Source organism: Labrus bergylta, chromosome 19 (assembly GCF_963930695.1).
Source record: "Labrus bergylta chromosome 19, fLabBer1.1, whole genome shotgun sequence".
Classification (NCBI taxonomy): Eukaryota; Metazoa; Chordata; class Actinopteri; order Labriformes; family Labridae; genus Labrus; species Labrus bergylta.
Window position 1 is genome coordinate 22,453,591 of NC_089213.1, and position 26,153 is coordinate 22,479,743.

The window sequence follows — 26,153 nt, forward strand, 5'->3', positions numbered from 1 at the left end:
ATATATGAAGTGTTTTCACTTTTATTAGTTCATTGTGGTGAGGATACAGGAAGGAAACATTAGGGGTTGAATATGACATGAAACCAATGTCCTTTGGTGGAAATGAACTGAGAACATTGCAGTATTCTGTTTACACTGTGCATCTTATTTACAGTGAATTTATCCGAAATGAGTCTTTGATCAGTCAGTCTTTGATGGCTTCTTTTCTGAACTGATCCATCCACAGGTGTCCAGGTCAGTCACCTTTATTTGTCTTAAGCGGACTGTTCCATATGGGTTGCAGAGATAGGAGAACTTGTCAGGGTGAGTGTGGCCACACTGTGAGCTATCGCCAGAGCTGTACCGTTGACTGAATGCCTCTCTCCTTCCCCTGCACTCGTGTGTCCCACCTCCCACCCCCTCTCCCCCCTCATCCTCGACCTCCACACTCTCTTGAAGCTGTCCGTCACAAAGCAGTAAACCACTGGATCCAGGCAGCTGTTCAAACTGCTCAGAGTGACTGTGATGTGGTAGGCAAGTACATGCCCCGCCCCCTGCCCCATCGCCTCCCCTCTGAGTTTCACCTGGAAGTAAACCAACACCTGCCGGACGTGGAAAGGCGTGAAGCAGATGGTGAAGACCACAAGGACGGTGGCCAGCAGTCTGACAGCGCGTGCCCTCCTCGCCCGGCTCTGCTGGGGCATCGGGCCGTGGCTGGTTGAGAGGAAACAGGCGACCCGCAGAGTGAACCCCACCACGGCCAGCAGGGGTAGGAGGAACTCCAGAATGGTGAGGTAGAAAAGGGCAGGAAGGAGCACACAGGAGGAGTTAAACTCCAACGCTGTGGTCTGTAGAGAGAAATACAAACATGTTAAGTGCTTTTTATACATCTTTACATTATATTGCAATCTTGCTCTTTTTCTTAAGTATGGTTGCTCATTCGGTCAGGTACAGGGGGGCTCATTCTGATATGAAGGGTTGCTCATTTTGTCACCAAGGGTAGTATACACTCCTGTTCAATACAGACCGCCGATACTTCACAGTCAAAAACACCTAATGACACCTGCTCCACAAACCTACAAGTCACATTATCCCCATAAGGGACCCATCTCCTTATTAACAAACCATGCTGCAAAAAAAATGTACTGGAGCCCCTTCCTCCCCCTTTTGAAATTGTCCCTGCACAGTCAAACAGTCGCCTTAAAGAGTTGCCGATGTGTGTGCCTTCACCAGCTCTTTTCATTTTTAGACTGCAAACTTTCTCTTGAAGGAGGAGCACCTGATACGATCACCTGGCGACATGGGCGGTTCTAGGCAGGGGCCAACAGGGGCCAGTGCCCCTGTAACACAGATCTTGGACCCCCCTGTGGCCACCCATCCAAAAGGAAGGGGTAGATACTGTTACTGAAACAAATATACATCATGGTATTTGTTGTTATTATTTGGCATAATATATATATTTTTTTAGCGATCATCTTTGTCAATTTTTCATCTGGGTTTAATGTTCTCTCTGACAAAACAACTGGCCCCAGTTTGGCCCCCTCAGTAAATGTGGTCTAGAGCCGCCACTGCCTGGCGATGCTTTTCCTGTTACAAGTGAGAAAGCGTACCCTGAATAAGCACATGGAAAAGTGCATGTATTTGTTTGGCTACTGCCTATAATGTCACAGTTCCATTTTTTTTTTTGTTCTTTCATGTTAGTAAATGTTTATTTTTTTACCTGAAAGGAATAGGTGACCACCACTGCAATGATCCATACTGTGGCGCTGACACACCTGGCTGTTCCTGTAGTCCTGCATTTGTGCAGAGTACTGGACGCATGGACGACAGCGAGGTAGCGATCTACACAGATACTGTATGAAGGGAAGTCATATGGATATATTATTATGTATATTATGTTGACAGATTTGATTCACTTTCTATCAGTTTTCAACGCTGACTTAAGGAGTGGCCCACCCACCTGGTCAGAAACAATATGCTACAGTACATGTTGACAAAGTAGCTGAAGGTGTGAACGTATGAGCAGGCCACACAGGTGCCTCCGCTGTGATACAGAGCGATGCGAGCGGGTAACGACAGCGCCACCAGCAGGTCGGCTACGGCCAGGTTCATGGTGTAAACCACAGAGGCTGAAGAGTGGGTGGAGGCCCCGCAGAAGACATAGAGGGCCAAACTGTTGAGGACCACACCGACCACCAGCATGAGACAGTTACACACCTGTAGCAGGCAGAGATATGAAGCATCAGCTCAATCAGTCACTGTTGATGTACTGCTCTGGTTGCATGTTCATTCAGAGTCAAACTGAGTCCAGAGAGCACAGACATCCATCATACAAAACTTTCAAACACTTTTTAAAATCAGTTCAGCAAAAGTTGATGATGAGGTTCTCCTATTAACTGGTGTCTTTTCTTACCATGAGAGACACCCAAACAGCATAGAAGTCTTGGTACAACCGGACATCTAGGTGAGCTAACCTATGCAAGTATGGCCCCCCCCAGCGCTGGTCCCAGGAGCTGCAGTTTGTCGGGGCAGGGGTAAAGAGGGGCAAGAGGGGCTCGGTGGTAGAACTGATGTTGTTGAGAAGGCTCTCCATTTGTGGAAAGGATGTTTGAGTGACAGGTTGTTTCCTGATTGTCAGAAAAAAAGAAGAACAAAAACAAGTAGATATTGGTGCATGTAGACTGAGCTTTCTTTGCAATGAAGGGTTTTAGTTTCATCTGATGCTCATCTCATAGTCAAGGCATTCACTTAACAATTCTCCATGACTCTTGTTTGTGTTATAAAGGCTAAAAGTCACCCAATGTCACCACAATGTCTGAAATGTCTCAGAGAGAGAGGGGACTATATTCATCTTTTTTGGCAGTGTAAATACATATCACGGTTCTGGTCCTGTATAGCAAAAGAGCTTAGTGGCATTTTCAAAACAAAAGTAACCAAGGATCCCGGCCTCTTCCTACTTGGCCTGCCATTTAAGTTTTTGTCACTTTCCTCTCTTAAATTTAAATTGCTGGATAAACTGTTACTTTTGGCAAGAAAATGTATACTGTTGAGGTGAATCAAGGACAAACCTCCCACTGTTACTATGTGGTACAAAGAGATTTGTTCTGTATTTCCACACGAGAGGATTAGTGCAGTGCTGAGGGGCAATGGACAGTTATTCTTGATCACTTGGCAACCACTCATGGACTACCTCCCCGTGGAGAGTCTAGATCTATTGTCAAAAGGATTCTCTTACCTGAAGTCCTCTGGACTGAATACGGGCACTGGACATTCCCATTCAGGCTGAGGCTGGATTTAAATTTAATGGACTCTGGCAGGTTAATAAAACCTTGAAGTGAGCATAATGAGGAAATGGGGTATTTTATGTCCTACTTTATTTGCCTTTTCTGTCTGTTTTGGTTTGTTTTTTGTAGTGGTTGATTTTAGTCCTTTTGGTTGTGTCTTTGTACATGTCTTCTAACTGTTATATTGTTGGAAAATTTCAATAAAATTGTTATTGAATAAAGGCTAAAAGTCAGTAAGGATTGATTCCAGGTGTGTGTTGTTGCTCTTTATTTGATCATCTTCAAGAGCTAAGCTAATGACAAGAACTTTTATAAATACATTGTTGGCTTAAACAACACAAACTATCCCAGCTTGGTGAGCTGAATACCTGTAAGAAAGTTAGAAGTGTGCCGAGAAGTGGCTGCTCCAAAGCTACTCCAGACACAGAGACTTAAGTAATCCTGGTCTTACAAACAACACCCCCTCTTTACTAAAGAGACCAGCGCTCAGTCTTTAAAGTGCCCTCTAAAAAGGATGTGACACTTTGAACTTCAGTTTAGCATGTGACCTCTTGCGTTGCTTTAAACAGTGCACAGTATCAAAGCAAACCGTGTCAGTGCGTGCTGCTCCTTTAACACACACGTGTTGAACATGATATATGTGTTTGTCTTAAAGGAGTCCCATAAATTTGATGAATGCGACACATCCTGTTTAAAGACGAGAGGCTCTAGAATCCTCAACGTGCAGACATGGTGCACTTTCAAGAGGTTTAAGTGAATGGCTCTATACAAAAACTCAAAATAGAAAAAAAGGAATTTTAAGGATGGAAAAAAAACAATAAGTGGTGGAAAATTAAAGTTGTATTCAAATCGATAAAAGACAGGTGTGCTGCAATTCACAAGTAGAATCACTCACGATGCAATGCTCACATTAGGTGTATCAGGTTTGATAAAGCACCAAATCCTAGAGATACATTTTTTTTTACACGTATGAGCTCATGAGCTGTTGATTAAAAAAAACATTTCCCTAAACAACACCTTTGCAGTTATCTTTAAAGTATGACTCCACAGACCCCTAGATGTCTTTCCTTATTAAAAGCAGAGACGGATGAGCTCCTGACTGTTAACACGTCCTGCCGAGAAAAGGTCTTTCCACTCTTCATCATCATACAGACAGTTAGATAAAACATGTCCAAGTGTCTGGATTTAACGACAGAAACATACCCGCTCACCCCCACATGGTTCCTGATCGTGCTTTTATTATATCCTCATGTTCAAGTTCTGGATGTTCCTCCTGATTTAGTGGATTCCTCTGGTTCCTCTGTATTTACCATTATATGCTCAAATTGGATCTTAAAATCTGAAATTGAATCTCTAGCATCCTCTGAACATTTAATTAGCATATATTAGATTTAGACTGAGCAGCAGAATTCACTAATGTTATCTGTAGTGAATCAAAAACTGACAAGCTGCATGTAAGCATAGCTGTGAAAACATAATTTTTGCATCTGGTGAAGTATTTTTGTTTTTGGTTCAAACAGGGATAATTCATAAAAAACATTTTACTAAATGAATCTTGGGTTCAGTGAAAACAGTCTCTCTGTGAAAATAAACAAAAAAATATAGCATTTTCACAATATGTTTAAATAAAAGACAAAGGTTCAAACAATGATAACAGGTTGAGAAATGTGTTTGTGACACTTACCTTTTGATGACAGTGAAAGGGGAAAAAAATAAGATTCACACACGATATCTTCAAGGTTTGACGTTTAAATCACTTTAGCCTCCAATCTCCACCTTTTCTTTCTTCCTGTTTAATCTATTCTTTCAGGCCTTGGTAAGCAGAAAGTAGAGCGTGAGTAGAGAGATGTCTGAGTGGGACGATTCCTCAAGCAGAGCAGAGTGTGGACCTCCTCCTCGTCTCTCTCTCTTGTCGTGCCCCCCTTTTCCCACTGAGGTAAAGTGCAGGTACACAAATTTAAATAAAGAGTCTGACCCTACTATTTTTTCTATCGGTAATCCTCCAGCGTTAATCAGAAGACTGCTGGTCGAAGAAAACATACGAGTTTGATCACAAAGTGTTACTTGTACACAAAGTGGATTTGCTTAATGCAAAATGGTTGTTGAGACAGGCAAAGGTTGGAAACAGGCAAGCAGTAAAAACATGAAACAAGGGATTTTGATTGAGGAAGACATGCAGAAAAACTGGGAAGACTGCTGTAAAGTTGGAAAGCTCATTATGGAGGATATACTGGATCTTCACCAAGGATGTTTCAATGATGGATTTGGAAAATAGAATCTGATACAAGTCGGCATAGAAGACTGAAAAAAGTGCATCACTGACGTCTTGACAAACAAACACTGTCTTTTATTTGTGAGACACAACGAAGAAGAGAACTGTTTTACATAAAGTTTATTTAAAGTTATCTCCAGGGTGGTCCGACATTGAAAGGGTTTGAAGACAGAACAAAAACCCTAACCCTTCCCCCCCGTCCTCTGTTTGTCTCTGTGTATATACCTGAGTCAATTAGAGAACCAGGGGCAGGAATAATAGAACACACAGACAGAGAAGTGTAAACTGTTTCTCTTGATGTTTTTACAAAGCTGACAGTGAACAAGTTTCACTCACACACACACACACACACACACACACACACACACACACACACACACACACACACACACACACACACACACACACACACACACACACACACACACACACACACACACACACACACACACACACACACACACACACACACACACACACACACACACACACACACACACACACACACACACACACACACGTATAGGTATTCTCATAAACTGGAGTCACTTAAACAACTAAAGTAAACTGGCTTTCATACTCGTGAATCAAATTGTTTTCTGTTCATGTGAAAGTGAAAGACGACTTTATGATTTATGTCGCATGCTGGTGATTTCAGTTTGTGACGTAGGCAAGTTGACAAGTTAATGTTTGGTTAAAAGCTTTTTTTGTTATGTTCGACCATAAAATAGAATAGATCTACCCTGGTCTGTCTTGTGTAGCGTGTTGGAGACAGAGAGGAAGGATGTCAAACTTTTAAAGACATTTAAGTGGGACAAAAGAAGTTCTGAAATGTAGTTGTTAATGTGAAGGATCTTTCTAGATACAGTTACTGGATTTAAGGTTGAAATTGCCTGCCCAACACTTTTTGTAAATCTTTTGTACATACTGAATTTACCGGGCAAGGCTGGGAGATCTGACAAATGTAATTAGTTTGTGAACTTATATTTGGTTTTTAACAGAAATCCTGCAGAGGTTGTATGACTGCATCTTTAAATCAGATTGATTTATATCCTTTAAAAAAAAAAAAAAAAAAAAAAAACTCTTAACAGTTTTCAGCATAGCAATAATTCCATGTCACTTTGATAAACAGTACAATAATGTTCTTAAAAATGAAAATCTATTTTAAATAAAAAAATCGTGAATCATTAATATATAGCTACTTGGTAATGTGAAGTTTTTTTTCATATTTTATCAAGAAAAACATAAAGTGGGGCATTTAATCTTTACAGTTGTATGAACCATAAAATTAAACTCATACAAGTAGCCTATTTGGTTAGATGGCCCATTATCAATAAGCACTAATAATAGGCCTATGTGGATTATGGCGTCCAAATAAAATAAATAATAAACAAACGAAAATCTATAAAATATGCTATGTCTCAAATGTACTAAAACATTTGCAGATCAAATGTGCGCAAAAAATTGAAAATTGTACATTGCGCTGGAAAAAACATGAGTCAGGGATACGTCAGCGTTTAGAAATCAACGTGAACAACGTCAAAGCAACACCTTAATAAAAAAGTAACAACTACTCTACTTACATTTTACAGATTAAATGAGAGATATCTGAATCAAACAAACACACGACAACGGTGTCAGTGGATTAAACACATGTGAAACACGACTGTGAACTAGCTACACTCAAGATGTTTAAAAACACATTGCAGAGCGGCTTCCTGTCTATTTTCTACAGCATCGGCAGTAAACCTCTTCAGATATGGGACAAAAAGGTAAGCAGCGATTTAGCGATTTAATCTTTTTAACTTCCTTAGCCTGTCATGCTAAAGCTAAGTCGCATAATATTTTTTTAATACTGTTTGATCATATGAAACCTATAATTTCTGCTGCATATTGGTTTGGAAGTAGTTTTAAAGCAGCTGAGAAAGCTTGTTGTAGCTCCATTTGAGGCTCATTACAACATTTTGCCTAAAAAAGGATAAACTGTTCCGAGCTAAGAACAAATTAAAGTTAAATCCCCTGATATATTTACTACGACATCATTCATTAGCGCTAACATGTTCTTTCTCTGTAGATATTTGGTGTTAGTTTGCCACGTTAAACTATATTTAAACTAAACACAGTCTTAATTAACGATCACAAGTACCAGTTTATCCGTCCACAGGTGTTACGGTTTAAAGAGTGACCGTGTTAACTGGTGACCTTCGGCCGGATACGTCTGTAACACCGGAAGAAGCTTTTGCTTAGCAACAGATACTGTGATGGCTTCAAACAAAATCAATTAGGTAAGCCGTTGCTGAGCGGCTATCAAATAAAAACAAAAGGCAGCCACGGATCCAAAGTCAACTTATAAACTACATTTATTAATAGAAAACTTTTCAGCAAAAATAAACTTCACAAAATAAAATAAACAAACAGATTGCTATATAATGTATATCCTAAGCGGCCCTTTGCGGTCAAAAAACTGTTCCGCTTCCCCACTCACACTCTCCCCCAGGTGTCCTTAATCAACTTAAATTATTAAACAATTAACAAAATGTAAAACCAAAATAAGTCAGAATAAACAATAATATAAACAAATAATTCTAAATTCATTAATGTTTGGCTCTTTTCAATTTTTTAACTGTAAATATTTCATATGGCCATTTGGCCACAACAGATACGAATAGCAACAACATAATTTGTATAAAACAGTTTGCCATTAACTTATTTGTTTCAATGGTTAGCAGATTTAAATGATCGAACTGACAGCTTTCTTGACATTTAAAAAAAATATATATTTTTTTTATTTTTCATTTTTTTTGTACATTGTTATTTTTTTATTTTATTTAAATTGTACTGTGTTCACTTTCTGTTTGCAATCTTTGCTCTTTGCTGCTGTAACACTGTAAATTTCCCCGTGGGATAAATAAAGGATTATCTTATCTTATCTTCTCCATTATCATCTTAATTTAAGACAGATTGTTTTTTAAAGTCACTACCAATTTTAATTCGCAAAGATGAAAAATATGAGCAGAGCACAACAATTTATCGTTGGAAATGATGATGAAAGTATCTCAGAACTAACTCTCCCATAGCATTTCTGTCGTGCAGTTTCTTGTTATTATTATGGCCAATTTATACATCAATGCATTTATATGGACTTGCATGCATATCAACTAATATCTGATAATGATGACAGCTGTCTTTGACCAGAAAGATCAAGCTTGTTTCCTGTGAATGAACCTTAATAAAAAAATGCATTTGTGTGTTCACAGGTGAGGAATGGCCACATCAAGAGAATCACAGACAATGACATCCACTCACTGGTGTTGGAGGTTGAGGGGGTAAATGTCAGGTAAGTGTGCCAATATAACTTCAGCTCACATCAACTCATTGAAGCACCGGTAACCTAACCAACCCATCTTCGTCTGTTTTTCCATCCTTCTGTTTCCTGTAGTACTACATATATAACATGCCCTGCAGATCCAAAGAAGACATTGGGCATCAAGCTTCCTTTTCTCGTTATGATAGTAAAGAACCTCTTTGAAGTCCAGGTAGTCCCACTGAAACATCAAACTTCCAACAGTTCATGTTGTAATTATTCCTTCATGTGCAAAGATTTGAAGCCGTCCACACATTCTCCCCCCCTCTTTCAATTTGCAGGTGTTAGACGATAAAAATGTTCACTGGCGGTTTCGAGCGAGTAACTATCAAAGCATGACACGAGTGAAGCCGTTTCTCTGCACCATGAGGCTAGACGACGGCTGGAACCAGATCCAGTTCAATCTGTCTGACTTCACCAGGAGGGCCTATGGAACCAATTACATCGAGACGCTGCGTGTGCAGGTTAGTAGACGGGGACCAGCTGTCTAAGATATTCTTTTGTCACTTAAATGTCTGCATGATCTCTAAAGTAATGACTAAGTTTCTCTCTTTCCTCTCAGATCCACGCTAACTGTTGAATACGCAGAGTGTACTTCTCAGACAGACTGTACTCGGAGGATGAGCTCCCAGCAGAGTTTAAACTTTTCCTGCCTGTCCAGAACCAAAAAGCAAAGGTCAAACACAAACATTCAACCGCTCATTACCACAATCCATGCATATGAATTATATAAATTTCATAAAATACGAGAACCTTTCCTCTAAAACTCATTTGTGTTTGTTTCTTGCAGCAATAGAGATTCTCAGCCTGCACTGTTCCCCACGACCAGCTATGGAGTTTAGCGGTAAGGTTTTGTGTGTAGACGTATGATGAATTAAAACCTTTGATATTGTATTCTTTTGAAGTATAAGATTTGTGTTGCCTTGTGTTTCACTATGCACAATAACGTTTTTTATTGACTCATCTGTCCTCACAGTTCTCAATACAAACTGATGAATGTATCTGCATTGTAGTAACATTACATGCTTACAAAGGACACACTTGTTAGTGCTTAAAATAAAACGTTTTTTACAGAAACAAAGAGTCCATCCATCAAATATAAATAATCTTTATCAAACATCACAAATCATTTCAGGCAAAAGGCTTTGAAACTGGTTTGCCTTCCTCACTTTGGGCTCTGGTATACTACATGAAAAAGAATAGCAAATCATTTATTTCATTAAATATTGCATCACAGAAAAGTCCACAAACAGAATTAATGACAGTTCAACTTGAAGCTGCATTTTCAAATCATATCAGGAGCAGACTCCGTGGAAACACAAACTGATGAACATCAAGCTGAATGAATAAAAAACAAATATGTCACTAATGATACCAACGTGTTCTGACTGATTTGAGTGATGTTACTTTGAACTCGTCTGAGCATTTTAACGGCATTTTGTAACTTAGGAAAACGCTGCCCAGACAGCAGCTGTTAGCACTGCATTACACGAGTTGTCAATGTATTCTAGACAGATCGGCTACCTCAGAAAAAGTAGAAATTGTACAAATGTCACCGAGTCGTTTGAAAACATTCACACAGACTTCACACTGGGTCATAATGATCTATAACTCAGTCAGAGCAACAGCCTCTACATCAATTCGATGATCAGATACTGATGAAGAAGGCTCTCTTCACCTCTTCATGGTTATATTTGCTTTTACATAAATGGTAAAAATGTCAGCTTTTCAAAAGTGGGGTCATCATTTCAAATATTTTAAAAAGACTATTATAAGGACATTGAGAATCTTTTGGAAAATGTCAATACCAGTAATAACATTTCTGTATTCAAGTTATTGGCCCCGTTATTAAGTTATTCGTTTTTTGTAAACCTATTGGTGCATTTACACTTTTTTTTTTTTTTTAAACATTTTGGGTTTTAAAATATTTTTCCAGTAGGCACTTTAATATTTTAGAATCTTTGTGAAAACTGGAAGGCTTTGATTTAATATTAAGTCAACTTAATTGATGTTTATTTGTGTGTGTTTGTGCACACATCACACTTTTAGCCACCTGTGCATAAGTCTCTGCCGCAGAATGGCCACCCCTGTCAAACAGTCTGGACACGCCCCAGGCCATAAGTGAATTTGGATAAGATATTAAAACAAAAAGTAAAAAAAAAATTAGAAAAGAAGCTGTGACATCATTGATAGTATCAGATCAGGTCAAATGAAGAAATAGACTCTTCAGGATTTTTACACAAATAATAAAATAAATCAAGCTTGAATGTTGTATTTTAACCACTGCAGGAGCTTTTACATTGAAACTAACTGAACAAACAACCTTTTCAGACAACAACATGTCAAGCAAATAACAAAAATAAATTCAAATTATTTCAACAAAACAATTTTCCCTCATGATTATTGAAACAGAAATACATTCATAGAAATCTATTGCATTAGTCGACAGCATGCATCTCTTTAAAGTGCGGAAAACATTCATTGGTTAATATCAGTAAATCAACTACTGCATGAAAAATCACTGATTGAACAAAATATACAACAAAATAAGAGAAATTTGGCACAGCGCGACATTCAGTCCTTAACATACATAACGTATAAAATAAATCATGTGTTTAGTAAAATAAAACACACAGAGGACTATAAAGCCAAGGCTAACACATGGAGCATGAACCCCGTTTCTCCTCCGCTTTAAAGCTTCCTTCCTCCATATCTTTGTTTAGTGTCCTTTCTTTGACAGTTTTTGAGTTGCAGATCATTCGTTTATGCATTTCTTTAACATACATGATACATGAGATATTTACAATAAACATGTACCACAAACTGCTTTTACAGTCAATCCTACAATCATCCTACAAGCCTCACTATGTAGAAACAAACTCTTTGTTTGGCCTCTCATTTTCTTTTTTGCCTCTATTTACAAGTAAGAAAGTGACTTCTCCACCACTGATGTAGAGACAAAACCTTCTCATTGGTCCTTTTCTGGCTCGGCAGTGTTTCACGATAGTTGCTCAGGCAGGTTTGTGCATAACCCAAATAAGTTATATATAACCCAATAAGTGTTGGTTTTACAGCACTGTTTCCACTTTTTTAGTGTATTCAAGTGCTTCCAAAGTCATGTAGAAGAGTGAAGTCCACAACATTTTACCTTTCTGTGAGCTTATGAATTAACTACCACCGATATTGGCTGATCAGGGAAACCTTAGCACTGCATATTAACTTTTATTTTCAGCAAAATCTTAGTAAGATAAAATCCAACGGTGAGGGATCAATACCAATATTACCTTTGGACCGGGATCATTTGTTTAAAGTTCAAACCCTTAAAGATATCAAGAGCCTGTTGGAACTGTTGAGGCTGCCAACAAAGATGTACTTAAAAAAAAATCTCTTCTTACATTGTGAAAATAATTTGCTGGCAATACTGCTGTAATTCTCTCTAGTGCAAAATCAAGAAGTCAAAAACTCTTTCCCTGCCGTTTACAAACATGTACATATTAGCAGAACATTCTACTAAAATCACCTTAAAACTCTGCATTCTCTCATTGAGGCTTCCTGCAGGCTGGTGTGTGTGTGTATGTGTTTATGTGTGTGATTGTGGGAGCAGAGCGCGGCTGTGTTTGTCCGGTGTTATGTAGCTTCCCCGTAATGAATGACATAGTAGTCATGGACGTACATCAACACAGCAACAGGCTGGCCGATGATGAGTGATATCCACACTGCTGCGTTGCCATAGTTTCCATTCAGGAACCGACCCACAAACCAAGCCAGAGGAACCTTTAGAGAAGTCAAATTGTGTTTGTCCACGTGTTATTGGTAAATGACAACAGTAAAAAGAAACAGACAGTCCCCGATGTGTCTTACCTGAGCCATCATTCCCATAAAGGCCCACAGTCTGAACATCTTCAGAGGAACACTCACCAGGTACTGCCAAACAAACACAACACAATGTGTTAATGTAAGAAGTCAAAGCTGATCTTTGTATTTTTTAACTTCATTTATCCTTTAATTCTTTTTTTTAAATATTTTCTGAATAAAGATATCAACTAATCAAACTTCAGGTATCATGGTTTGGGCATATTAAGCCTTCTAAAGATGTCTGCCTGAAGGTTAACACCTTACTAGTGAAGTTCCACTTCATGGTGTTTCAAACAACACAGGAGATTTTTTTTTTTTTTTTTTAAATACAGATGGTAGTGTGACTTCCTGTTATTTAAGCTTGAAATTGATTACACTGTATGTTGACTCCAGAAGTGCTAAGGGAAACTAAATTATGTTTGTTTGTTTTTTTTTACCTCGTGGAAGAATGCAGATACCAGGAAGACTGCGGTTTGAGCCAGAAATTTGTTGGTCCCTCTCTTCAACATTGGCTTATAGAAGTGTCTGTAGACACAGAGACATGTGATAAACAAATATCATACACACACGTGATACTGATCTGTAACTCTTAATTCTGTCAGAAAAGGCAGTCGGCACCTTGATTTCTTTATTTTGTACTCTGGATTTTATTTGACACAGATTACAATGGAAATGTTGAAACATAACATCACACTAAATCAAACACAGAAAGTACTCCTGATAGAGTCCTTTGTTGCTCACCTCAGGCACCACTTGTGAACTGGGATGTTCCAGTTGGCCCAGAAATATGTGACAGTCTCAGAGTTCCTGAAACATATGAGAGAAATGGCACAGTCACAGAGTATTTTGTTTCATTCCTTCAAATCACTTCTGGCTCTGAAGATAATCGGACATATCCAACATCCATGCCTATTTAACATGTGATAATTATTTTAACAAACAAAAGTTAACAGCAAAAATGATTGTGTCTGTTTGAATGCTCACCACCAGTCTCTGTAGAACTCCCTGTCTCCAAACTGAAGCAGCTCTGCCACAAAATTCATAGAAGAGTGGAAAAACCAATAGAAGAATATTAACCATATCAAATGGTTAGGAACCTAGGAGAGGAGAGGGGAGGAGAGGAGAGGAGGGGAGAAGAGGAGAGAGGAGAGGAGGGTAGGGGAGAGGAGAGGAGAGGAGAGGAGAGGAGAGGAGAGGAGAGGAGAGGAGAGGAGAGGAGAGGAGAGGAGAGGAGAGGAGAGGAGAGGAGGGGAGAAGAGGAGAGAGGAGAGGAGAGGAGAGGAGAGGAGAGGAGAGGAGAGGAGAGGAAAACATTAGAGACTGTTTTCACAACTTGTGTAATGCGAGAGTAAGTGGATAAAGGGTTTTTCATTATGAGGTCATGGCAGCATACATTTGTGTTTCTAATGAATCTTCAGCACATCATGAAACTTACAGCCAGCTTTAGGAGGCGCTCCACCATCCGAGAAAAGTCCATTTCCTGTGAAAGATATAAAAACAGACTTTTTTTCACCACCATTCATCATGTTCATCTACAGAAACTAAATAAGACATTTTTGACTTGTTCAGACTAATTATGCTCCCACTTTGTAATGGGCCTTTGTATATGTGTGAGCACTCACCTGAAATGGTTTCATTGAGTTTTGAATGGTTGGTACCATCCACTGGAAAACATGAATGAAAACATATATAATCTGCACTGTTTGATGAACATCTTTGTGTGCATAATGCAATCTCACTGCTTGTTCTGTTAATGTGAGACATACCTGTTGTATCAACCCCACCAACAGCTGCATGAAGAAAAGCTACAAGACAAAGAAGGTTGAAATGAAAAACAAAAAATAGTTTGTGGTTTTTTCCAGCATCTAAGTTTATACCATCAACATGTGTATGTATTTGTCCTCTCACCATTTCAAAAAGCCTTCGTATCAAAAACCTTTTACGTATTCGGGGTGACCGTGGGAAATTCAGCTGGTAGCAGAGAGTTGGGGCGAAGACAAAGTAGTACATGTCTGGAGACGAAGAAGAAAACAAATCATGAAGTTATCAACCGGTTAAAATGTCCACTTTTCATTCAAAGTTGCATTTAAAAACAGTGCTCTTTATCTCCATGCAGGGATCATACTGTAGGTACCTCTGTGTGTCAGGTTGCCGGGGTAGGAGACATGACAATGAACAGCTGATCCATTGGATTGGGGCACATTCGGACCTAAAAAAATAACCACAGAGTCACAATCAAAAATGAGGATGACAATAATCTTGTTATTTGCCTCTCATGTTAATTTTGTGTCAAACTAAAACTATCTTTTTCTACAACAGCTCACCAAATGTCTTTAACTGTACTTGTTGTATTTCAAAGATCTCTCTGTGTGCTGTCTGTTTTCTAAGCTCCTTCAGTGAGGATGTAAAGTCATCAAGTTGCATTAAGGATTAAAATTGCTTTGAAACACAGAGTGTAGAAACAGCTGTTCAAGACGCACATCTCTGATTTCTGACTGCGTCACAGTGTTTGTGTGCGTGTCAACCAAAAGCTTCTTGTCTCCAGTAGATGGCAGTAGAAGCACAGTGATACAGACAAAATAACCCTGATCTCCTTCAATTTGCACTTTGTGTTTGATCTACCACTGTGTAGTGTACACACACTGTAAACTAATGTGTGTGTGTGTCTACTCTAAATCTAAATAAGTGCTCCTTATCTTGGAGTGTGTGTACTTACACGAGTATGAGCGTGTTAGTCTCTTGGCTTTTGCGTGCCTGATTTCTCGACACCACCTGTTGGTGTCTTGGTAGGAGTACAGCTTCAGTAACAGCACCGTGTAGACTCCTAGGGAAAGCACACCACCCACTGAGACACACACACGCGCACGCACGCACACACACACACACACGCACACGCACACACACGCACACACGCACACAGGCTTGACTAAGATCATTTAATCATCTAAAGGAGCACTATGGGGTTGCATGTATAGCTGATTTTAAAGCTGTTAATATTATTGTTTTTTTAAATGTATAACTCCTTTTATGAATTGCATTATGAATGTTGTTTTTTTAACGCTTCAGTAAAAGTCTCAAAACTGTATCTTGTGAATATTTACCTGAAGTTATTGAATCCACAGTGAGTACACAAGCTGAAGGAAAGACTAACAGGGACGTCAGGGTAAACACGTGAAGAATCAGCCCTGTCGATTCAGAAATAGTGCCCTGGGAAGGAAGGGAAAAATAGAATGAGTGTTACTGTAAAATACTGAATCTATAAAAATGATTTCATTATTCATGCATTTGATCAAATAATATTTTTTTTAACTTTAACTTTGATGTGATGATTAGAAAATCTAATGTGTTTTTTATTTGTAGTGTGTTTAATAGATCTGTTGAGAAGAGTTGTTTGGTCTGTGTCTTATCAGAGTTCAGAGCAGATATAAAGGGGGGAGAAGCTCAGTGAATAAGCTACAGGATCAGTTTCATGTTAACATCCTTGAAGGAAAATCCTCATATGATAAATATTCAACAAGCACACAAAAACAAAGACAAAGTTTATTTTCTTTCAAATTAATCTGCAAGTTAACAAAGAACAAAAGCTCATTTAAAGAATCAGTTTATGTTTGTCCAGAACAGATTCAACTTGAATCCCAACATGTAAGAGAACCTTTGCTGCAGCTAAAAAAAGATATGCAAATCTTTGTAAGTACTCACCACAGCCAGGCGTCTCTCTGTGTACAAGGCTGCTAGGATGAACACGTTAGACACTGAAACACAGATAAGAGAAGATTCATCATGGACAATTAAACATGTGGTGTGAACCTGTTGGTCAGGTTGACTTTTAAACACTCAAGTGTTTTTATTACATGCAGGACTCTGATGGTTCAATATATTGTTTCAATATGAGCAGTTTGATTGTTCTGCATGTCAGAGCCCATCCTTACTGAGGACAACTATGTGTATTGATTAACTCCATTGATCAGGGAAGTTGTTGCCAGAAAAGAGAAAATGCCATGATGCATCAACCTTCTCTTGGTAAAGAGAGTAAATAATCAATAAAAGCTGTCATGTTCAAAACAGGAACAATTTTTGTGTGTACTATTCTTGAGCACCCTGCAGGTAAATTGTGCTTCATCAGATCCTCCATTAGTGTCATAGAGAGGCTGTAAACCACACGTTTTATTACAATCAGCGATAGCACCTTGTGTTACTATGATGGATTGATTTAAGAACAGGAAACACAGGTGTAACTCCTGTTTGCCAAGTTCAACTTGAATATCAATGGAGAGGTCACATGTGCTTACACAAAATGAAAGCATTGAAATCAAGGCATCATACCAATGATGATGCAAGCTGACGGCCAGCTATAGGGGTCCTTCAAGAAGAGAGACACCACTTGGATAGGATCCACCAAGATACCATACCTATACGAGAGTAGGGAGGACAATGATGGATTAAAACCAGACATTTTATAACAAAGGTTGTGCAGCTGAACAAAGTGAGACAATGTTAAGAATACGTTAAGTGCTGTCAAGTACATCATAACCTCCACTGCCCCCCCCCCCCCAACTTGAAACTTATTATCACCCTACATTTTTTTAAAACATATCCTGACGTTGATAGTGGTTCCGCTTGTAGATTTCCATTTCACAGACGACCTAATGATTGACCTCAGTGGTAGTCTGCACTCTCTTAGTGCCCTTTTAGTTTTATCATGAATATATTATTAAAGGGAAATATCAATCAAGCCCAACTTTTGTCTCAGTTCCAACAAAGGAAGACGCCCAAGTTCTCGTACTCCCACACTGAATTTTCATTGTAGTTGTTTTCTTGAAACAATAAACAACATATATTTCTGATTTAATCAAACACAGTGTTAGAGAAAATCAATGTTGTGTTCTAATTCATTGTCTAAGCTATGTATTAGTTCATGTGCGGCTCTGTTGGGCTCAGCAGACAACTCTCCCCTCTGTGCTCCTTTATTTTCAAGGTCTCTTAGAAGACTCTCACAACATTTGTGTGTGTACACCCCTCCAGTATAAGAAGGTATGCCTACTGGAGAAAGGTGGGCTTTTTCTTTGAATACTTGTGAAGTATCAATATAAACTGCTCCATCTTGCAAGATTGAAGTTTTCGCTGTTTCAAAGTCTACTCTCTCCTGTGCTATTCATTTTCACAACACACAGCAACTCATCAAGTTAAAGTTATAAATGATGGTGAAGTGTAAGATGAAGGTTATCAGTCAGCTGCCCAACAGAATAATAGTGTGTTGTATCCACACCTGCTTGAGTGTATACATTCTGTCAGTAAAAAGTTTGTGTGTCGCTGCATACTCACTTTATTATGTTCTCCAGGAAGAGGCGTGCATTACTCAGCACCTGAAAGACAGCACAAAAAGCAAACAGAGGATTATGAGCACAAGCTGTCAACAACAGTCAGGTGTATTTGCAAATTCTATTTTTTTAATCAGTCAAACACATCTTAAGTCTTTTCCAATGAATCGGAATCATTATTTCTCTCTGCTTTTGATTTGGTTTACAGATCTGCAGAGTGTTTGAGTGTACTTGTTGAATGAGATAAAAATCAAAACAAGAACAGGAACAGTCAGAAGGCATGGATAAGATCAGGTTCATATCTGAATTTGGCAACCACATTCCTGATACCATCACACCTTGTTTCCTGTCACACCCAGCTCACTCTGTTAAAAAAAGTCAAGTAAATAGGTTTATTGTTATATTATGTATTCAAGTCCAAGGCCAGAGTCCATCTCGTTCTGAGCCATCAGTTATCTGAGCTTCTCTGAGATAAAACTAACAACTCACTAACACAGAGCAACAACAGCACATGTGTGAATACAGCATGTTTACCTGTTTCTGATCTGTTTTTTTCTTTATGCTGTGTTTTGTTCATGATTTTCAGATCACTTAGGATAATTAGGACAGAGAGAGGATGACATATGATAAGGTTGTTGCTGCAGTGATTATGAGGCATGTCGCACCTCGGCCCACTGGCCTGCCAACACCGTGCAGCAATGTGGTTTTGATTCAACTATGTCTTTTGTCCGAAACCAGTAACCTTTGCCTCGGTAACCTTCAGCACGGACAGTAGATGACATGCAGCATAATGACAAAGACTGTGATCTGAATGAAGCACAGATAGAGCAATACGCTAAATTAAATATTGAGATGCCAAAATCAAGCTTTGCAGAATGAAGGGTCAGAGTCAGAGTTAGTTAAAGACAACAATCTTGGAGTTTGCATGATTTTTTTTTGGTCGAGCCCAAAGGAACTTCAATTGGGGGTTTATTTAAATAGCTCTGTTTGCCTGGTTTAAGAGCCACTGCCACCCAGCTGTAAATGTTTGATTGCAGTTTCCCTGCAGCCTTTAATCCGTCACACATAAACTCCTCCAAAAAAGTTTGGAAACATTATTTCGGTCACTTATTTCGCCCCTTTAATAATACTAATTGGTGTTGTATTTTATATTGTTGGAAATCTTGATTAGTCACCTTTACATTAAAGTATAACTTGTAAGGATGATCCTTACAAGTTATACTTTAATGTAAAGGTGACTAATCAGGCTTTCCAATACTTCAGTAATAAAACACCACTGTTAAGATGTTTTTATCTCCATTTTAAAGAACAAATAATAAAGGAGAACCCAGATAGGCCATGCCATTTTAGCATGTTCACTAACCTTGATTTATGCTATCAATTATTTGCTCATATTAAGGTTTTTTTTTGTGTGTGTAGAGGTTCAATTAAACTGTCAGCTGTTTGCTTTGCTCCGGATAGGAGAGACGTATCAGGTTTGGCGTATGATGAATTTAAAAATAGAAAGATGAACATGAGGAGGGTGACACACAAAGACGACCTGAGAGATCTAATGTCATCAAAGGCTGAATGATCAAACCTTTTGCTCTACCTCAAGTCAACGCTTACAGCTGATGACCAGCTGGATACTGACATACATATACAGTTTGTTTTACAGCGGCTGGCACTGTAAGGTTTCACTTTTTAAGCACTGTTCTTAAAGTCATCGGATCCTTTCACACAGTCTGTTCGGCTGCAAATCACAGGGAACAATGATATGAACCAGCTGAAGCATCAATTGTTTGCACCACATGCATGAATTTAGCTTTTCAAGTATAAACAACATTGCGCCAAATATCAAAATGTCTGCCAACATCTTTCTATCACCCAAGCCCACTGAACACGTTACAGCATCTTAAAACACTAATCTTTCTGTGGGCTCACAGATTAAGTAGCACCAATATAAATCTGCTTAACATACTGTGAGTGTTTCTGGTTATGGACAACTTTCCAGGTTTGTGCTTGTACACCATGGTAGACCTCAAACACAGTGTTTGTTAGGGTGCTGTAGTTGATGGATCTGTAGTGGCAGTGCTGTTCTCAGTGGAGTCATCATTGAATGATAATGCCTCATGTGACAGACATGAGGTTTTAAAAAGATCAGGTTAAAGGTGCTTTCATAAAACTGTTGCTTTAGGTCCAACTCTCCCTCTTCAGTTACCAGATGAAAACATCAGTGAAGCATGCAGCTCAAAAAACAAGAGGAAGTCTAGTTTAACAAGAACAGGTTAAAATCATTCAAAATCATTTTGAACTATAATAACACTTAAAAGACAATAAGAGAAACACATTTTTCTTTATAATTTGTTGAATTGTTTTGAAGACCACCTCTAGTTTAAAGTTAATAAGCATGATGTAGTTATGTTCCAACACTTCGCTTCAACATTCAGGTTGTAAACATGAACGTAAATTTAAAAAAAACAGCACGTTTAATCCCTCATTTCTAGAAAGTGTCATACTGCAGATGAAATTGTAGGAATTTAGCCGACGGTTCCGGGGTTATCGAGGACAAATTACACAACTAAGCCATCGAATATACACAAATACACACTCAACATCCTGTGGTTCCACTTCACAGTCTTACAGTCTAATCCTGAAGGCTTCCTAAAAAAACAGTCTGAAGCGAGCAGTGTCAGCTGTCCCTGCTGACCACAGAGTCAAAGACATGGTCGTCATGGAGATATAGACCTTCCAAAGATGGGGTTAATCCTGTTGCAGAACAGCAAAAATTAGGCTAGATGTGTGTTAAGTCCTGAAAAAGAGCCCACACAGGAAATGACACCAGCACAAAAGTTCAAATACATTTCACACCAATGCATGACAAATTATTATTATTTATTCGCGCCAGACCATGCATGTAAAAGGATATGCACATTCGCGAAGCATGCACATGTTTGCATATTGACACAAACATGCACAGCTCTGCTAGTCGTCTGCACATTTGAATTTCACCAAGATTAAAGCTAACTGGATATTAGAGCCCTCCACATCTATTAAAATACTAACAATACCCTGCAATGCCCCCACAACTGGCTGTCTGGAGGCATTGCAGGTTGCTTTAGGAGACACAAACTTGAACTCAGCTTTTGGACACAGTGGAAAGTTAATATGTCCTCAAGTGACCTCAGCCCAGAGGGACAGATTTAACTGTGACACATCTGTGAAATAGTGCCACAACTTCGACAGACACTGAGAGATTCGGAGAAATCAGCTTTTTCAAATATCCCAAATCGTATATATGCCCGTATTTGGCAAGAGATGGTATCGCCAACGTAATACTCTCTAAAATTAAGGCAACAGAACAAAACCTGCTCCACAAGGCAACCTCAGTGAATCTTTAAAACTGGCCTACTTTCCACTGCACCCTCGACACTGTGTAAAAACAGGAGATAACAGGAGAACCCTGCTTGTTTTGATTTCTCTCGTATGTTTCTGGAAGCAGATGTGACACAGCTTTGAAGTGATCCTTCTTAGATCACACCAGCAAGCTTAAGATTTGTGAGGACAAACTGTCATGCATACGCAGGATTTTGCAGGATTATAAAGTTAATGTTCCTGTTAGAAGATTAATCTTTCAGTCATGTTTGTTTCTGAATGTTAAAGGAAGGGCTATCTCTCTAAAACATGCTGACTCAGCTTTCAGAGAAAGATACTGTCAGGAAACATCCATCAGGCATTGAAGTCAAATTTGAATTTAATTAAACTAGTGATTTAAAATAAACAAATATAAAAGTGAATGACATGGGTCAGACACTTTGTTTGCTTTGTACCCCTAAATCCCACATCATTATCTCTCTCCTGTGACAAAAGGGATGATGGAACATTTCTCCATTACTTTCATATTCATCTTGTTGCTTGGTGTCACTTTAGTATTCACTGTCAGCTTACTAGAACAGCCTGTGAACTGTCACATCTAATAAACATGCTTTAATCGAGGTTGTGGTGGAGAAAGGTTAAGAAAACCATGAAGGAGTAACTGTGTGTGCATACATGTAGTGAATGGCTTGTGTGAAGAGATAACAAAAGAAACTTATCAGACTTCTCACAGGCAACTTTGATGTGTCACAAGATGTCACTGTAACAGGTCAGACTTAAATCCCAAGAGGATGTGGACTGTGTCGAAGCAACTGTTACTCCTACAACAGTTTCAGCGCGTTACACTAAGTGACAGCATTATTTAGTGTACATTTTGGTTTGTGTGATTGACCGTGAGAGACGGAGAAACAGAAGTGACAACTGGTTAACGGTAAGAATTAAAAGCTTTGCAAGCATTTACCACCACAGATGTGCCGACGTACAAGAAGGTCACAAACTGTCATTTTCCCCCAAGTTAAGAGTGAAATAGAATTTGTAAAGTGCTTAAGTGTAAATGTATCAATATCTGTCTTCTTTTTTCTTGTGTCCGATCTTATTTCAGTTTCTCAGAAAGAAAGAAAGAAATGACATCAAATATTTTTGTTTTTAAAAAGTGTCACTTGTATTAATACGGTGTAATGTTGGGATTTCAAATGAGGTTGTCATGATTTTAATTCAGTAAATGTGAGCCTTTTTGTTCTGACCCTCAAACATTTGAATACCTAAAAAGGTCATATTTAGATGTTTCTTAGTCTAGATGTCGCAAAGGATACAACAGAGACACTCAACTTGAACAGACAGGGGCCACTTTTGCAAAATGACTTGAGACAAGGGGCGTTTAAAAATGTATATATAATAAAACAATCAATCCTTTAACTCATAATTCTTTAAAATTCTCTGTTCTCTGACATCATATCTTTACGTATTAACTCAATTAATGTGTTACATTGTTTTACACCATGGCAGGCATACATGACTGATTTTTCAGATATTTTTGAATTTTGTAGCTGAAACTGCATTAGCTTTACATTGTAAAGAGTTAACACTAAACATTTAGCATCAGGAACCTCATATGTTTGAAGGCATATCATGAACACAATCTTGTTATGTAAGTTGAAACGAGGCCTCTTGGAAAATGGGTAGATTGTTTCTTAGTAATCCTGACTTATTTTTCCTTGCAGAGAGAGCAACATGGCTAAAAGAGGCTTAGCTCACATCTTCTGCACTGATCACAGGGGCAATACTGAACATTCACACATTGCAATAAACAAAACAACATTTTCACTCAATCCCCCCCATGCATCAGTAAGCTGATAATCACTGATTCTGTTTTGGGAGTCATTGTTTACTTTATCTTCAGTACTTGATGGACATGCAGTTTAACTCACCAGCATGACAACACACCAGTTGAGGATTCCTCTGTAGTTGCTGTAGCCGCTGGCTGAGCTCAGGAGAGACTCTTGGAGGACATGGCAGCTGGAGGGAAACACAGAGTCAACAGTTTTATTGATCATAAAGCTCTTTAAATTCCATCCTGCCCATGTAGCTCTATAAGCTCAGGGATGAATCCACTGGGTACATCCATCTGGTCACTGTCGTATCTCTTATAAGGAAATATTTTGAACGCGTTTGCTTTTGGAAGCGGTTTAATGATGCCAAGAGAACAGAAGGGTTGATTAAGCATTTTGGTGAGTGTACAATGTTTGTATTTGATTTGAAGGAGCCAACACGATTCAAACTAACAAGTCACATGAGTCATGGTTTGACCAGTAATGGTTTAGAACAGGATGCACTCAATCACATTAGTGAAATATTTTTATTTTTTTAAAACAATATCACATGATGCTCATTTTACTAATTTGACAAGACAAGGTTGAGCAGAACTTTTTTTTTTAAACATCTGAACATTTCCATTTATAAACAGAAGGTGTTTTATGTTCAGTTTCTGTCTGATTCATTTCTATTTATAGACCTTCCTAGCTGTAAAGCATATTGTAACTTAATAGCACTTCCAAAACCAAGAAGGCATTTAGTGCTATGGTACAATATTTTCCTTTTTTCAACATTTAAACACAGCGTATTGGGATATTGATTGTTTTCTAAACCTTTTTGCTTTTAAATACACATACAGTATCTCTAAATAATAAGTCTAGTGTTTGATCCTTTACGACGGCACCGGGCAATGAGAGTTGTGAAAATGTTGTGAAAGTTATTGACCTCACTGTCCACACACAGAGCATTGTGAAGGCTATTTATCAAGCAATCATTTTTACACAACCATTCATGACATAGAGACAACTCTGCCAAGATAATAGAGATAGCAAAAGAGAGCAAGGGTAAGATCATTCATTAAGAGGGAAGGAGAAGAAGTAGAAGTTAAAAGAGAAACAGGGTAAGAAAGCAAGATAGTGTTAATGCAGTGTTAAAGTGAGAAAATGGAGAGGGAGGTTGTGTAAAGAAAGGAAGGGAAACTATATTGAAAAAGAGAGGGAAAAACCACAAGGATTTCTCAATGAGTGCCATGACACACACATGGCAGAACGTGCAGACAGAAAGGTAGTCAGAAAGCACAGAATTTGCAAGAGCAGATGTTGGCATTGCTTCCTAGTTGTTGAAATACAGGAAAGTGACAACGCTCCCCATCTAGATGAAATGAAGATTAGATCTGTATAAAAACCCAGCCGGACTCTTGGCACATGACAACAATGTATAGAAACAGACTCACACAATAGAAATGCACATTTTAAAATATAAACGTAAGGGTCACAGCATGTTGCTTTATCTCAGACTTATTCTCTTATGTCCTGGCAACAAAGTAAACGCTTCATACAAAGACAAGCTGTTTTTAAGCTCCACTTCAAGGCAATGCCACCAGTTTTGTTGAGTGCTTGTCCCAGATTAATAGCCTACCCTTTATAACATGCCACAAACTTATTGCTATGAAGAAGTTTATATAGCCTATCTAAAGGAAGGTGAATGATAGGTGTCCATGTCACCTTCAGTAGCCTTAAGGGAAAGTTACATTTTTAACCTCATAGGAATAGCCTAGTTTTATTTAAGTGCGTATAAAGGCTACAAAAACAGACAAGCAGTTTATTTTTTCTTTTACACGTAGAGGTCTAATTAAGAGGTCACACCGGTATGTTAGCTTTTGGCCCAGTTTTATCTTCACCCAGGTGAAAAACACTGGGATGTGAAGAATTTTTATTTTTCTATTTTACGTTAATTTGTGATTCTTTGTGGGTAACGTCAAGACTTAAAATCTTTCTATAAATGATGCTTACCTGAGTCTCTGGTTGATATCTTCCACCACACTCTTCTGTTTCCTCGGGCTGTCAGTGAGCTGCCCCTTCTCTTTGCCCACCTTCCCGTTATTACTTGCACGACTTGACACCTCTTGTGTTTTAGCTTTAGCGGGATACGGTGGGGGTTTCTCACCGGCATCTTCTCGCTTACTCCCGTTTGCTTGTTTCACGCCGACAGCTCCCCCGCCGCCTCCGGAGATGGTCGTCCTCCTCCGGCGGGTTACAGGCCCTCTTATCTCGGTCTTGTCGCTCATAACAGCGTGTATATAAAAGCAGTTTTTACCTGCTTGACATTTCTGGTCAAACTGCAGCCACTCGTTTCCATTCGTAGTTTCACATCAAGACCTTAAACTGACAGTGAGCCAGCTGCCCACGTCTCCAGTCGTGTCAGTGTTGGTTATGATAAGGAAGCGTGCATCACTACTACAGCTCAAGGTGCAATAGTCACAAGGTTGCCAGGTTGGTGTTTTAACCGAAATCCCCCCATCTCAATCAATCTCGACAGAAAGGGGTGGGGTGTCCTTTCATAGTAACATATATATGATGCCGGTGGATATTACCTTATGCAAGGTCCGAAACCCAATCTGAGTTATATATATATATATATTTTTTTTTTAGTAGTAGATATTTTTTTTGGTCCATGACCACAAAGCATAGAACATACACGAACAGTAATAAAAAAAAAAAAACAGTGGCCGAAAAGGTGTAGGATGAAGTCGAGGCTTAGTATGCCTCCCCTTTGACAGTACATCAAAACAAGAATAGCTGCAAAAAAACAAACAAAGTAACCTGATTTCACAAAACAGAAAACTGTTGTCAGTTAACCAAATCAAAACAATAAAATAAAATTTAAAAAAAATAATAATAATAAATATATATATA

At 38.7% G+C, this 26,153-nt stretch overlaps 3 protein-coding genes across 4 annotated transcripts; 1 reads left to right on the forward strand and 2 right to left on the reverse strand.

The window, feature by feature from the left end:
- Positions 1-7: 7 nt before the first annotated feature.
- On the reverse strand, positions 8-7,087 carry LOC110000146 (G-protein coupled receptor 20-like). Its single transcript, XM_020655327.3, has 5 exons — positions 4,948-7,087; positions 2,393-2,606; positions 1,940-2,196; positions 1,700-1,832; positions 8-827 (listed from the first exon to the last, which is right to left on the reverse strand). Exons 2-5 carry the CDS (start codon positions 2,570-2,572, stop codon positions 255-257), a joined length of 1,143 nt encoding a protein of 380 aa, XP_020510983.2. The 5' UTR covers positions 2,573-2,606; positions 4,948-7,087; the 3' UTR covers positions 8-254.
- On the forward strand, positions 7,071-10,474 carry LOC110000148 (cilia- and flagella-associated protein 20-like). Of its 2 annotated transcripts, XR_010664708.1 has the most exons (6): positions 7,071-7,307; positions 8,793-8,872; positions 8,975-9,071; positions 9,181-9,363; positions 9,462-9,575; positions 9,690-10,474. XR_010664708.1 is itself a non-coding variant. In XM_065947791.1 (5 exons), exons 1-5 carry the CDS (start codon positions 7,224-7,226, stop codon positions 9,477-9,479), a joined length of 462 nt encoding a protein of 153 aa, XP_065803863.1. In that variant the 5' UTR covers positions 7,071-7,223; the 3' UTR covers positions 9,480-10,474. The 2 variants fall into 2 exon arrangements, 1 of the variants encoding a protein (XP_065803863.1); XM_065947791.1 differs by having other exon boundaries at positions 9,462-10,474.
- Positions 9,992-25,719, reverse strand: dgat1a (diacylglycerol O-acyltransferase 1a). Its single transcript, XM_020655328.3, has 17 exons — positions 25,251-25,719; positions 23,355-23,442; positions 18,077-18,117; positions 17,078-17,163; positions 16,454-16,506; positions 15,856-15,961; positions 15,471-15,599; positions 14,889-14,963; positions 14,663-14,766; positions 14,521-14,559; positions 14,377-14,418; positions 14,190-14,234; positions 13,739-13,851; positions 13,496-13,561; positions 13,192-13,279; positions 12,761-12,823; positions 9,992-12,673 (listed from the first exon to the last, which is right to left on the reverse strand). Exons 1-17 carry the CDS (start codon positions 25,523-25,525, stop codon positions 12,527-12,529), a joined length of 1,560 nt encoding a protein of 519 aa, XP_020510984.1. The 5' UTR covers positions 25,526-25,719; the 3' UTR covers positions 9,992-12,526.
- Between the last annotated feature and the right edge of the window lie 434 nt (positions 25,720-26,153).